The 13,936-nt window shown below is 47.6% G+C and overlaps 2 protein-coding genes across 3 annotated transcripts; one reads left to right on the top strand and one right to left on the bottom strand.

Annotated features, from left to right (window-relative positions):
• Positions 1-953: 953 nt before the first annotated feature.
• ncaph2 (non-SMC condensin II complex, subunit H2) lies at positions 954-11,421 on the top strand (the record flags this gene model as incomplete). Its single annotated transcript, XM_024286747.1, is given in 17 exon segments — positions 954-1,055; positions 1,126-1,187; positions 1,282-1,360; positions 1,444-1,500; positions 5,749-5,828; positions 6,428-6,677; positions 6,743-6,814; positions 6,931-6,994; positions 7,060-7,161; positions 7,246-7,290; positions 7,367-7,437; positions 7,512-7,608; positions 7,679-7,759; positions 7,847-7,896; positions 9,219-9,320; positions 10,739-10,888; positions 11,117-11,421. Coding segments are annotated over 17 exon segments (1,593 nt in total), but the record flags the coding sequence as incomplete, so codon positions are not given.
• A 321-nt stretch (positions 11,422-11,742) lies between these two features.
• Positions 11,743-13,921, bottom strand: LOC112155239 (protein SCO2 homolog, mitochondrial). Of its 2 annotated transcripts, none has more exons than XM_024286758.2 (2): positions 13,435-13,921; positions 11,743-12,723 (listed from the first exon to the last, which is right to left on the bottom strand). In XM_024286758.2, exon 2 carries the CDS (start codon positions 12,620-12,622, stop codon positions 11,837-11,839), a length of 786 nt encoding a protein of 261 aa, XP_024142526.1. In that variant the 5' UTR covers positions 12,623-12,723; positions 13,435-13,921; the 3' UTR covers positions 11,743-11,836. The 2 variants fall into 2 exon arrangements, with proteins under 2 accessions (XP_024142526.1, XP_024142531.1); XM_024286763.2 differs by lacking the exon at positions 13,435-13,921 and adding an exon at positions 13,296-13,428.
• Positions 13,922-13,936: the final 15 nt, after the last annotated feature.

Genomic DNA, 13,936 nt, shown 5'->3' with positions numbered 1-13,936 from the left:
AAATTCATTTTTGATACATAATAAAACAACAAATTATTCTAATTCGAAGCTCTATACAAAAGCTTTTGGCTAATATTTTAACAAAACCATCGTTACCTTGACATTAAAAATAAAAGTATTTGCGATTATATATTGGTTATTGGTTTACCTAAATAATGTTTTCTGTTGTGTCCTTTTGTCATCATTTGGGGCCTCCGTCCCCTCCTCTCAGTCTGGGCTCCTAGAATCAGACACTCCGTAAGAAGAAGAAGAAGCGCAGCTCTTCCGGGGTTTTCTCCCGTGTTATTTAACACGAAAGTTTATCGCAATAGTCTCATTTCACTATCGAAAAAAAGTAATATCGCAATAACGATAATTATCGTTTTATCGCCCAGCCCTAGTTCTGATTCAAGCGGCCGGTTCTGATTCTAGCGGCGGGTTCTGATTCTAGCGGCCAGTTCTGATACAAGCGGCGGGTTCTGATTCAAGCGGCGGGTTCTGATTCAAGCGGCCGGTTCTGATTCTAGCGGCGGGTTCTGATTCTAGCGACAGGTTCTGATACAAGCAGCGGGTTCTGATTCTATCGGCGGGTTCTGATTCTATCGGCGGGTTCTGATTCTAGCGGTCGGTTCTGATTCTAGCGGCGGGTTCTGATACAAGCGGCGGGTTCTGATTCTAGCGGCCAATTCTGATTCTAGCGGCCGGTTCTGATTCTAGCGGCCGGTTCTGATTCAAGCGGCCGGTTCTGATACTAGCGGCGGGTTCTGATACAAGCGGCGGGTTCTGATTCAAGCGTCCGGTTCTGATTCTAGCGGCCGGTTCTGATCATCTCTGGATCGTCAGGACTGAGATAAAGGAAGATTCTGAAATGCAGTAAAAATGTTAAAAACAGTTTTGATTGGTCGGATCTTCTGTGAACGTCACACGCCGACTTCCCTTTGTGTGTGCACGTGTGTGTGCACGTGCACTTGCAGCTGGATGAGATGTGCATCACCTTCGATGGAGGACAAACCAGACTGAACTTCGCTGAAGCTGCTCTGCTGATTCAGGGCTCGGCCTGCATCTACAGCAAGAAGGTGGGTGCAGTCATGTGACGGGTCATGTGACCCAGACAGAGCAGTGATGGAGCGTCTTTGACCGTTGCAGGTTGAGCTGCTGCATAACTTGGTTTTCCAGACGCTGGAGTTCATCAGTGAGAAAAACAAGAAGTCAGTCTTGCTGGGAGAGTTTTGGTGTGAGGGAGGATCGGATCGGTGTTGTGGGTTTCACGGTTCTTCCTGTCCACCCATGTGCACCTGACAGGCGGAGCAAGGAGGCGGAGCCTGAGAAGAGTGGCGAGAGCAGAGTGACGAACAACAGGGACGATGATGGCGAGGATGCAGTGAGAAAAGTCCCTTCCTGTTTACCTCAGCTGTTGCAAGGTATTGTGGGTAATGTGAGCTGTTCTGTTTTTGTCTACATCAGTTCAGCCCTCTGGACCTGGATCAGTCGGAGAACGAGCATCAGTCTGGTTTCAGTGGGGTGAGGAAGCTTCCTATAGGAGGGCTGAAGGGGTTCCACTTCCTGTTTGACAGGAAGCCGGGGTTTAATAAAGGGATGTCCTGATCCGATCATGTGGGTGATGACTCGATCGAACTCGGACTCTGTTGTCCGATCAGGATCAGATATTTAATTTATTCCTATTATGATCATATTTCAATCCTATTATTCCGGATGAGTTCTCCAGTAGAAGTCTGCATGTCAGGAACAGATCATAAAATGTTATTCCCAGAAAACGCCTGGTCTCACAGACAACAAACGCACACAGATCGCAGAGCTGGCGCTGGCAAAAAAAAATCCGAAGCTGTATTTATCCAAAGTAGATCCTTAAGTGCTAGGGGTTTACGTGACAGTGTAAAACGAAAATCTGTTTTCCCATTTTGTAACATGTGAAAGCCAGCTGCATGACAGAAGAAACTCCTTCTGTCAAAGCAGACGAACAGTTTTGGTCCAATCAATGGGGAGAAAAGATCCTGTTCTGTCACGGTTCTAACAAATCTTCTGGTGTAGCTTCACTCTTTAAAAAGTGTCCATTCAAAGTAGTCCCTCATATTCCTGATGGTAACGGCCACCAACTTATCTGTGTTCTTAAAACAGATGATGATGCTTTTCTGATCCTATGCAATATGTATGGATATAATATTTCCAGTCAAAACAAGTTATTATTAGCAGAAATTGCAAATCATATTGAAATTCTTAATCATAAATTTTCTACAAACAATATCATAATTGGTGGTGATTTTAACATGGTTCCAGATGAATGGCTTGATAGACCTATATTAATGCAACCATGACTGGTTCTCCATCTCCAGCGGTGTTCATCAGGGCTGTGTAGCTGCTCCAGACCTGTTCAACTGCATAATCGACCACCTGATGTGCAGGGTCTGTGAGCCAATACCTGGACTGTCCCTCAGCAACTATCAACTGACTGACTTGGAGTATGCTGACAACACCATCTTATTCATCTCATCTTACAGTCAACTGAGGGACGCTCTTAGGGTTTACAGTGAAGAGGCAGAAAAGCTCGGTCTCCATGTGAACTGGACCAAGACCAAGTTCATGCATGTCGTGAGGGACCAGATCCACCCCCTATTCTGCTTGGGAATGAGACCGTAGAGCCCGTGAAGAACTTTGTTTATCTGGGTCCAATGTGGCAGATAATGGAGATCTTAAACCAGAGATTCTCCGCAGGAGAGCCCTGGCAGCCTCTGCTTTGCAGTCTCTCCGGAAACCACTTTGGCGGCACAAATCCATCTCACGCGAGACGAATCTTCGGATCTACAACTCCACCGTACTCTCCATTCTTTTATATGGCTCCGAAACATGTCCCTTAAATAAGACCCTAGCCTCAAGAATAGATGGCTTTGAACCATCGAGCGAATCTCCAACGAATCGCTCAGAGCCGGCACAGCCCAGACCTTCCACCTTGGCAGCACAGCGCCACGTCCGCTGGTTTGGCCATGTTCTTCGCCTTCCCTCTGAACACCCGACAAGAGTCAGTTTGAAGTTTGACCCAAAGGCTGCAGGCTGGAGACGACCACGAGGAAAGCCCTGCACTCGGTGGCTTGACATAATTTCAGATGACCTTCGTCAACATGGCATTACTGCAAAGGACGCAGATCTGCTGGCACAAGACGGCCAGTATTGGAGACACCTGACTCATCTGATCAGCTCAACGCACCAGGACTGGACACCAGCCTTAAGGCAGGAGCAAGATAGATAGATAGATATTAATGCAATCTTGCCGGAATTTAATCTTGACATTAATGTATCTGACCCCTGGAGAACTAAAAATCCAATAAACAAGCATTCTCTTGGTTTAAACCTAATGGTACTGTAAAATCTCCAATCGACTTCTGGCTCATCTCAAATAACCTTTTGGAAAACAAAGTAGATGTCAACATCTCAGCAGCTCCCCTGACCGATCATTGTCTGATTGAACTCCCAAATCAAAAAATCCTTTGGAAAAGGATACTGGAAATGTAACTCTTCACTACTCACTAATGAAACCTTTTGCAGGGATATTATTGAATTATTAGATACAACAAAAACGCATACAATCACTAAATGTTACATTGACAAGTGTGATTTTTTAAAATTTAAAGTACACCAATTTGCCTTAGCTATAAAGCCATGTACATCATCTAACTCGTGCAATATTCCTATTAAATCCACTGTTAAATACCTTGGAATGCATGTAACTAAAGACAAAACAGACTTAGAAAAACTTAATATTAACAACAAAATGGAAAAATATTCCTCTCTTCTAAATAATTGGGCACAGAGAGATCTGTCCATTTTCGGTAGGATTCTCCTCACCAAAATTGACAGCATATCAAGATTTATATATTCAACCTATTCAATAGGTGTCCCTAAACAAGCCATTAAATCTATGAATCAATTTTAACTTTATATGGAAGAGGAAAACGCACTATATTAAACAAGGTAATTTAACAAAAAAATATGAAGATGGAGGTCTACAAGATATAGAGTTTAACAGCCCAAATGGCACCCTATAAAATAAACTGGATAAAATCATTTGTTAAAAACCAAAACAGTATTTGGTTTACTATTCCTAATAAAATATTTTCCAACCGAGAATCCAATTCTTATTTAGTTGTGATTTCAACATCAAAAAGTTCCCCATTCAACTCCCCTCTTTCCATCAGTTCTTCTTTATTGGAAACTCATTTACAAACAGAGAGTCCACATAACACTCCTCTATGGAGCTGACAATACAGAACTACCAGAAACAAATCCCTCTTTAAACCAAAATGGTTTGAAAATGGAATCTGGTCCTCAGTGCACTTATTTAATGACAATGCTATCCTCATTACTTCACAGTTAAGTATAGTTTACAAACAAATAGAAAAGATTTAGAAAAACCTATGAAGGCCATTCCTCAAAATATGTTGAACTCAATCTCTGTTCTATTTTATAATATTATTAACAGATATCCTACTGTCCCTAAACTTCTAATTAATGGACATAACATGTTAACTGTGAAACTCTCCAATCATCAAATTAGAGAATATTTGAATCAAATGTCTTTTCCCTATATTTCCAACCCAAACTCAACAACCCAGCATTTTAATAATTCAGAAAAGAAACAAATTAGAACTAAATATTTGAAACTTCCTGTACCTCCCAAAGATAAAGAAGTCCACTTCAAAACATTCACACTTTCTCTATTTACACACGTATAGCAGACTGAAAAAGCTAATCGTGTTTGTATTACCTGTTGTTCAATTAATTTGCAGGTAAAACGTGTTCTGCAAATTTGTTAGAATACATAAAAAACTCTTACTTTGGACTTGAAAATATTTTTTTCTCAAGTTTAAAAAAAGTTTTTTGATTATCGGTATCGGCTGCAAGAGGGTGGAAAATATCGAATATCGTCTGTTTCTGCTGAAGCTTTTTATGGTCAGAGTACGTCTTTGGGTGTAAAAAATAATAATCTTAAACTTCATAATGACAAAGTTTATTTTAGAATAAAAAAACTGTTAAAGCTGCTAAGGACTACAACCAGACTACAGATGTTTTCTCCTTCTCCTGTGTGGTGTGACATGGGTTCACCCCTGTAAAGGTCAGAGGGCACGGCGCCATACTGACTGTAACCCCGTCACCACGGAGACGGTATTAACGGCAGAAGCAGCAGCCTAGATACATCAAACAGAACGACTCCACGCCATGTGCCGTCATTCTGTCACGGCCCGCTGAGATTTTCATCGTATTGACAACAGCCTACGATTCTCCACATCTGCATTTAGATCACGTTCTGTCATCAGTCGGAGCTGTGATCCAATCAGAAGAAGTTCTGTTGAGGAAACATCAGTTCTTGTGATGAGTCATCGAATGGCTCGGACAGACGTGAAGGAGGCGGAGCTGTCGGGAGACGATGTCTCTAGAATACTTCTATTTAAGTATGAATTACAGCGTTTATAATCTTGAAACAACCAATGTACGTTTTATGGGAATTATCAGTCAAATCACTTAACAGTGTTGGACTCGTAGAGGAAGTGATGCAACTGATCGGGTAGCAACATGGGCTTCAACTTCCTGGCAGACAGGAAGTTTCCAGGGTCTTCGTAGGAAGGTCTCATGGTTGACCAACTATGGGGCTGATATTTGTCATTTGGATCCCCCCCGTACTCCGACGGGCCGATCACGAACAGGTACACCCCGCCCATCTCCATGTGCTCATGTTTCCTCATGTCCTCTGCCCCTCAGACGGTGGTGATCCCTCCTCTTCCTCCGGAGGCCCTGATCCCTCCAGAGAGCCAAGAGAAGCAGAAGCTGCCGCTCATCAGGTGTGTGAAGCGGCTGGTTCTGACCCGCCGGACCCTGTTCTGAACTCACTCGGCTGGTTCTGACCCGCCGGACCCTGTTCTGAACTCACTCGGCTGGTTCTGACCCACCGGGCCCCGTTCTGACTCACTTGGCTGGTTCTGACAGCACCGGGCCCTGTTCTGATCTCACACTCGGCTGGTTCTGACCCGCTGGGCCCCGTTCTGACTCTCACTTGGCTGGTTCTGACCCGCCGGACCCTGTTTTGACTCTCACTCGGCTGGTTCTGACCCGCCGGGCCCCGTTCTGACTCTCACTTGGCTGGTTCTGACACCGCCGGGCCCTGTTCTGAACTCACTTGGCTGGTTCCGACCCGCCAGACCCTGTTCTGACTCTCACTCGGCTGGTTCTGACCCGCCGGGCCCCGTTCTGACTTTCGCTCGGCTGGTTCTGACACCGCCGGACAATGTTCTGATCTCACACTCGGCTGGTTCTGACACCACCGGGCCCTGTTCTGACTCTCACTCGGCTGGTTCTGACCCGCCGGGCCCTGTTCTGACGCTTACTCGGCTGGTTCTGACCCGCCGGGCCCCGTACTGACTCTCGGCTGGTTGTGTGTCAGTGTGAAGGGGGAGGTGCTGTGCAGCCAGAAGGACTTCAGGATCAACCTGTTCTTCCCGGGCCAGGGGGGCGTGGTCTTACTGACGCTGCGCTCTTGGCTGGAGCACGGCCAGAGCCCCGCCCCCTTCCTGCACCAGGACTCCTGTGGTGATGCCTCCATGGATGCAGACATGCCCCCTGAGGAAGTGCAGGACTGCCCTGTTGAGGACAGACAGGACCAGGACCCAGAGCAGCATGTGGACCGGCACCAGGTCAGCCGACGGTTCAGGTGCTCGACCCGGACCGTCCAGAACCTGAACTTGTGGGTGTGTTTCAGGCTGGGAGCCACGTCCGAGAGAGACGGCAGCTGTTGGCTGACGGAAGGCCGCACCAGGACGCTCCCCCCACAGTAGGTCACATGACTACTCCACCCCTGTTCCATTGACCGCTCCTCTGTGTGACCAGGCTCCGCCCCTTCGGAGAAGTTGGGAGGAGCTCGTTTTTCTGAACATTTCTCTGTTCCAGGTGAACGTCTGGACCCTCCATGACCCGCACGCCGTCCTCGCCCTCGACAAACCCTTCAAGATGGGTCAGTGTCCCTCGGTTGTGTCTTTGTTCACAGTTGTGTCCACTCACAGTTGTGTGTCTCCTCAGGGAGGTGCTACAGGGTCCCAAACGGTCTGGATGAAGGAGGAAAGAGGAAGAGGAGGTGTCCCCTTCCTCTGCAGGACTTCAGGAGCTGGTTCAGAGGAACCTGTGAGGATGCTGTTCACACGACGGTGTTTGTGAAGCTGTCATTATGCTCATGTGTGTGTTTGTGTGTGTTTGTGTGCGCCACAGTTGGCCCTGCGCAAAACAAGCTAAAAGGTGGACCCACCTTCACAGGTACACAGAAGATCAGGACTCTGGCAAACTGAACATGCAGTCTTTTATTTTGAAGTGACTCTACTTCCCGTTTCAGATCTGAATGACATCTACCTAAAGACGCTGAAGGACAAGATCAGCACGAGGAGGAGGATCAACCGCAGAGCGGTGAGAGCTGCTGCAGCCTCGGAGATCCTAGATCTGATGATGATGATGATGATGATGATGACATCATCACTTAGGGGGTGGTGATGTCAGAGGACGAGCTGAGGAGGACCTTTCTGCAGCCCCAGGAGGGGGAGGAGCCTGCAGATGCCTTCAGAGACGCTGACATGTTTGGTAAAAATGTTTTGCATTGATGCCGACGGTCATAGTTCCACCTCTGACCACTGGGGGCGCATGTGTGCAGGAGAGCAGGACGTCCTCTCAGAGGAGGAGTTTTCTCCTGAAGATCCTGCTGGAGGGGGAGGAGCTCAGCACATCAGTCCAGGTGAAGCTCGACCCGGTCTGCAGAAGAAAACAGGGCGGGGCTTACTCTGTATGTGTGCACGTTTCAGCCTCTCCTTCCTGTCTGCAGACGCCGAGGCGGAGGAACTGTCCTACGAAGACCTGGTGAAGCTGCGGGTGGTGAGTGAGCTGCAGTTCAGAGCGGTTTACCTGTTCATCCAGGTCACTCTAGGCAGGAGTGGGGCCGAGGTCCAAGGAAAAATCCCAGGAAAAATATGTTTTCAAGTTTTGGCCAAAATAGAAATGACCAGGAACTCAAACAAATAGAGGGAAACAAGAACTTTGAGCTTTAATATTTACCAAACATTCCACAAGACTGGCTTTTTATAAGGTGTGGCCCCTCCCACAGGCCAGGCTGCTTCAATTAAGTTCCTTTGGGTCAGGCACTAGAAGGGCCTCCCAAAGCCAGAGTTCAGGTCCTTTAACAGGTGGAAGGAGAACAGAAACAAACCAGACGAGTAACAACAACCAAACGTATAAATGAACCCAAACTGGGTCCTGGCTGAGATGAGTGCAGCAGTAACACGGCCCTCACTCAGCATGTGTGAATGTAGTTCTAATCTCCAAAACGTGTCATCTTTCTCAGCACAAACTAGAGTCTGGTTCTGACCCAAACCCTGACCCGATCAGATCATGAGTTTATCCCTTCTAACTCTGTTAACAAGCTGGTCCTAAAGTCATTCTTACATGTGGATAACTCTTTTACTTTAGTGACTCTTTAAAGATTCGACTTTTCTGGCGACATGATGAATACAAATGTTGGAGAGAATATTTCCTGCATTGACCCTGTTGGAGGCGGATTCCAGACAGAAGCCACACCCCCTAGCGGGCCTCTCAGAAGCAAATGTGTTGGTTCAGATGAACCCTCGTGACCTCATCAAGAGGATTGATTCTGCAGGAAGCTGCAGCTCCACTGGATCTTCTGTTCCCTCCAAACCCAAAGGACCAGAACTCTCCAGTACCTGAGACTACTTGCTGCTTCCATCTGAGTTCAGGACTTTTTACTCTGTTTCAGAAGCTCCACGCCGTTTTCACTTCCTGAAGCAAAGCTACCGCGGGGCTTCTGGGTAAACGCAGATCCTCTGTTAACGGTAGATTAGACACGTTCATCCTGAGGGGCGTCGCCCATTTACTGTCTCCGCCCACTTGAACATTTTTCAAACTTGTTATTGGGTTGGACTCTGGTGGTCTCTGGAGGATCTCAGTTAAACCACCACGGATCAGTGACACCTGACATGATGCTTTTGGTCTGCTCTGGACCGGTTCTGACCCGTTGCTCAGTTGGAAGAATCACTGAAAGCCTGTTGAGAGGCAGTAGACCTGATCCAGAACTTCACAACATCTGATCCTCTGAAGACCTGAAGGTTCTAGAGCTGGTTCTGCCATGAGTCCGGTTCTGTGTTCTGATCCGATGACAACTGCTGTTGGTGTTTGTGTCTCAGGAGCAGCTGGTGGCTCACAGTCGAGGTTACACTCAGGAGACGGCTCTGTCCCGCAGAGTCAAGGACTGGGAGGACCAGATCGGACCAGAACTGCTGCTGCAGGTGAGGAACTGCTGCTGCAGCAGGATCCTGCTGGGATCCTTATTACGGCTGGGAATCACCTGGTACTTCACGATACGATACGCGATACATGGCTCACGATGTCGATAATATCGCGATACTGCGATAATTGGTAAAAATCCTCTCTAATAACTATCATTATATAGAAAAACATGTTTTTTGGGAAAATATATCCAAAATTTATCCTTTTTAGCTTAAACACAATCATACTAAACAACTTTTCTTATTTTGTGCAACAAATTACAGACACTTTTGTGTAACATTGTTGAAATCATTAATACTATGTCTTTGACAAACATTGACAACAACTGAGTTGGAATTATCTGTCAGATTCAATGTTAACAGTAGTAAACATGATCAGCAGTGACACTACTTAGTGCAGAATTGTTGTAAACAGAACAAAAATTAAATAAGTCAAGTAGTGACAGCTATCTACCTCTAAAAGAACGTCACACCAAAGGATGATGAATATAATGTTTTACAGCCTCTCTCAAAATTGACCTAATTTTTTGTGCACTTTTCTCTCACTTGAAAAGGGCTGAGCATCCAAAAATAAAGGCTGATTTACTCAGACCGTCACTTGAGATTATTTTTCCAATTTTTATCATTTTTCCATTTGGTCAGTCAGCAGTCACTAGGTAAAATCCTTAAAACACACATAATAATGGCAATAAATATAATTTTAAGTGCTTCAATTAATTAGCATTCTCCCTAATTTTACAGTGAATTCATATACTTTATTTTAATTACATTTAAATTTAACTTCATACATCAAATCCTGCTTTTTTATTTAAGAATTACTTTAAATTAACATTAGCAACAAGTGATTACATTGTTTGAAAAGGTCACATTATAAATTTACCAAAGTTACACCGTACAGCAGCAGGTTCAACATTGAAGTGCATGAAAGCGAACATTCCGACGGTACCTGAAGTACACAAACAACTGCGAAGCACGCGCTCAGTTCCCACAGCAAACAGGAAGTAAGTGATCGCTGACATTCTAGCGCTCAGACAAAGTCACTTCTTACCGTCTGGATCTCCTACAGATGGAGGATAAATGCTGACAGGTAGACATGCTTCACACACAGAGCCTGAATCTCACCGGAGATTCTCCCGAATGAGCGCGTGCGTCGCTATTAAAAGTCCGACGGAGCGCGGCCATCTGCACAATAGTTCCGTCACGTGACTCAGATGCTCAGCGCTACAGCCTCTTAGATGAAAATATAGTATCGATACTTGGTGGGAACCCATCGAGAATCGATCGCAGGACTAAATATTGCGATAAATCGGAATATCGATATTTTGGCACACCCCTAATCCTTATGGGATCTCACTCGGATCCTGCTGGGATCCTGCTGGGATTCCTCTCAGATCCAGCGTTCTCTGTTGTCCTTCCAGGAGCAGCGTCCTCCCTTCAGCATCCATGAGTACGGAGACCGCATCACGGCGGCGCTGAGCAGCGTGGGCCGGCGCCGGATGTTCTCCTCCATTGTTCAGGGTCAGGACACCATGGAGGTCTGCAAGTTCCTGCTGGCTTCACTGCAGCTGGTAAATCAGAGTTCTACATGTTACAGTACAAACCAGGAGCTCCAGAACACAGAGGTTCTGGTTGTCTTAGAACCGAGTCCGCTCAGAGGATTTTAGCTGCTGTTCCTCACATGGTGTGTGGCCAGAACCTTCAGGTTCTGATGAAGTCCAGACTGTAGCATTAGCGGGATGTCCAGTAGATGAACTTCTTCAGAACCGCTTCATTCATGCTCTGATCTGAACCCCCAGGCCAACGACTACACGGTGGAGGTCCAGAGCTCGGCCGGTCTGGAGGAGAGTCTGGACACCATGAGCCTGACCCTGATCAGCACCCTCAGAGCCACAGACCGCTTCCAGAACCTGCAGGGGTCCAGCTGACCGGACCAGCAGGATGCTGCAGGACAGCTGCTGAGGGAGGTTATGTCCAGACCTGGAGGACCGGCGGAACCTCAGCAGAACCTCCAGCTTCATCTCAGCTTTTATTTGTGTTTTATCTTCAACCGAGTCTGTAACCTGAAGATCTAATAAACCTTGGTAGAAACCTGAGGATCAGATCAGGATCGAAAACAGATTCAGGATCCACGAGGATTAGATCGGATCTTAAACAGATTCAGGATCCTTAAAATTAGATCAGGATCGAAAACAGATTCAGGATCCCGAATATCAGATCAGGATCGAAAACAGATTCAGGATCCACGAGGATTAGATCAGGATCGAAAACAGATTCAGGATCCCGAATATCAGATCATGATCTAAAACACATTTAGGATTAGATCAGGATCTAAAACAGATTAAGGATTCTTAGGATCAGATCTGGATCTATAGCATCCTGTGGATCAGTTCAGGGATTCTTCTGCATCAGAAATGGACTCGGCTTCAGAAAACTGATCTTTATTGATCACACATGTTAGCCCCGCCCACCCTTTGCTCTGACTCCTCCCCCAGCAGGTGGATCTGGATGTGGGCGGTTCAGAGTCTCTGGTAGCTCCTCATGTGGGCGCTGACGCTGTCGGCGATCTGCTGGCTGTTCTTCATGCGGTTGTAGTAGTCCAGGAAGAGTCCATCCGGGCTCAGCAGGTAGATCAGGATGCTGTGGTCCACTATGTAGTCCCCATCCTGGTCTTTGGGCCCGGGGCTGGCGTAGACCCGGTAGTCCCGCCCCGCGTGCTTCACTTCCTCCGTGGTACCGGTCAGCCCGATCAGCCGCGGGTGGAAGTCCTTGACGTAGCGGGCCAGGGCCGGCACGCCGTCCCGCTCTGGGTCCACGGTGATGAAGAGCGGCTGGACGGGGGGCAGCGAGGCGTCCCGGTCCAGCAGCGCCACGGCGGCGCTCAGCTTGTCCAGCTCGTCGGGGCAGATGTCCGGGCAGTGCGTGAAGCCGAAGTACAGCAGCACCCAGCTGCCCAGGAAGTCCTGCTTGGTCCGCCGCCGGCCCGTGTGGTCCACCAGGCTGAAGGTGCCCTGACCCAGAGCCACCTTCCGGAGCTGGTCCGTGCGCTGGCGCCGCAGCCGCTGCTGCTTCTCCCAGTGCACGTATGCCCACGCCCCCAGCAGCCCGCCGCCGAACAGCAGCGACACCAGCAGCCGCGTCCGCAGCTTCACTTTAGCGCCGGAGCTGAGCGGGTCAGGACCCCCAGACTGGAACCGGGTCTGAGGACGAGGGGGGAGGGGTTGCAGGGAGGCCACGCCCACCGAGCAGCCACTCATCCTCTGATGCTGCAGTAGGACTCTGCCCAGCCCTCGCAGCGCCAACATGGCCGCCCCGGTGACGCTGCAGGTGGTAGAAGGTTCAGGGGCGGAGCCTGAGAAGGCAGGTGAAGGTCACAGAGGTCAACTGTGAAGCCAACATGGAGGACCTGAAAGTGGAGAAACATGAACGAATCACAATAGGTGTGTTTGAGCGGACCCGGCGCCTCGCCTCCATCGTCGGCGAGACCAAGCTGCTGCAGGCGGGGGCGGGGCCTGAGATGAAGGTGAACAAGACGAGAATGAGGAGTCGGGGGTTGTCCTCAACATTCGGTTGAATTTAATAAGCCACTCCTCCTAGTATGATCTGAGCTGTTGTGCATTTAATATTATTTTTAACATCTTTCAGAGTAAAGCAGATAAAGATTCATTCCATGAGCACTGTCCCAAATAAACACATAAAATTAAAGTTACGTTTTAGAGGCAACAATAACAAATATGATTATTATTGTCAGAGCCATCAGGTGGGCGGGTCATCCGTCATCTTCAGAACAAAGATAGCGCTTGGTTTGTTCAGATGCGGTCCAGAAAACTGGACCTGACACCAGAACCGGTTGTTATGGACCAGCAGCTGCTCTGGGATGCAGTAAATCTCTTGATAACTGACCACGTGACCAGTGACGCTGCTGCTATAAACCACTGTTGGACTGAGTCTGACAGACATCTGATCACATCCACCGACCTGGTTCGGTTTTGGGTCAGAACCGCCGGCTGACCTGTTTGTTTACGATGACCTCCCGAGCCAAGATGGCGGATCTGTTGACGTAACGCGGAGTCACCGGCGTCTGACTGTGACAACGGTTCTGATCAACCCAACAAACCTGTGCGTCTGGGACCGGACCGAACCCAGCCGCGTGGAGAGTTCTTCGCTGCTCGAGCTCTGTCTTCTGTTGCGCGTGCGTCCCGTAAATGTCACCAGTCCCGCCGGGTTCACGCACGCAAACCTCCAAACACAGCGCGCCGTGCGGACGTCATCAACGCGCGACTTGGAAAAGAAAACTTTATTTAAACTCTAACATTAACAACAAGTTTGGTTCCAATAGAGATTAAAAAATGATGATTAAGTTCTGTAATTTACTGAACCTCTGCATGTTCTTCTACCTATCGATTACCATTATAATCAACATCAGATTAGATCAGATCAAATTGGATTAGATTCAATTCATGTTAAACTAAACAGAACTATATAAACTAACAAAGAGAATAAAAGATCGTTCTGTTTCATGTCAAGTGCTTGACTGCGGTCAAGCCAGCTGTCATACGAATTTGTGTGGTCAAGTCAGCCGTTCCTAAATTTTTGGTGCGCTCGTATTCTCAGCATTA

Source organism: Oryzias melastigma, linkage group LG23, assembly GCF_002922805.2.
Source record: "Oryzias melastigma strain HK-1 linkage group LG23, ASM292280v2, whole genome shotgun sequence".
NCBI lineage: Eukaryota > Metazoa > Chordata > Actinopteri > Beloniformes > Adrianichthyidae > Oryzias > Oryzias melastigma.
The sequence above is the reverse complement of the archived record's forward strand: the minus strand, read 5'-3'. Positions and strand labels throughout refer to the sequence as shown.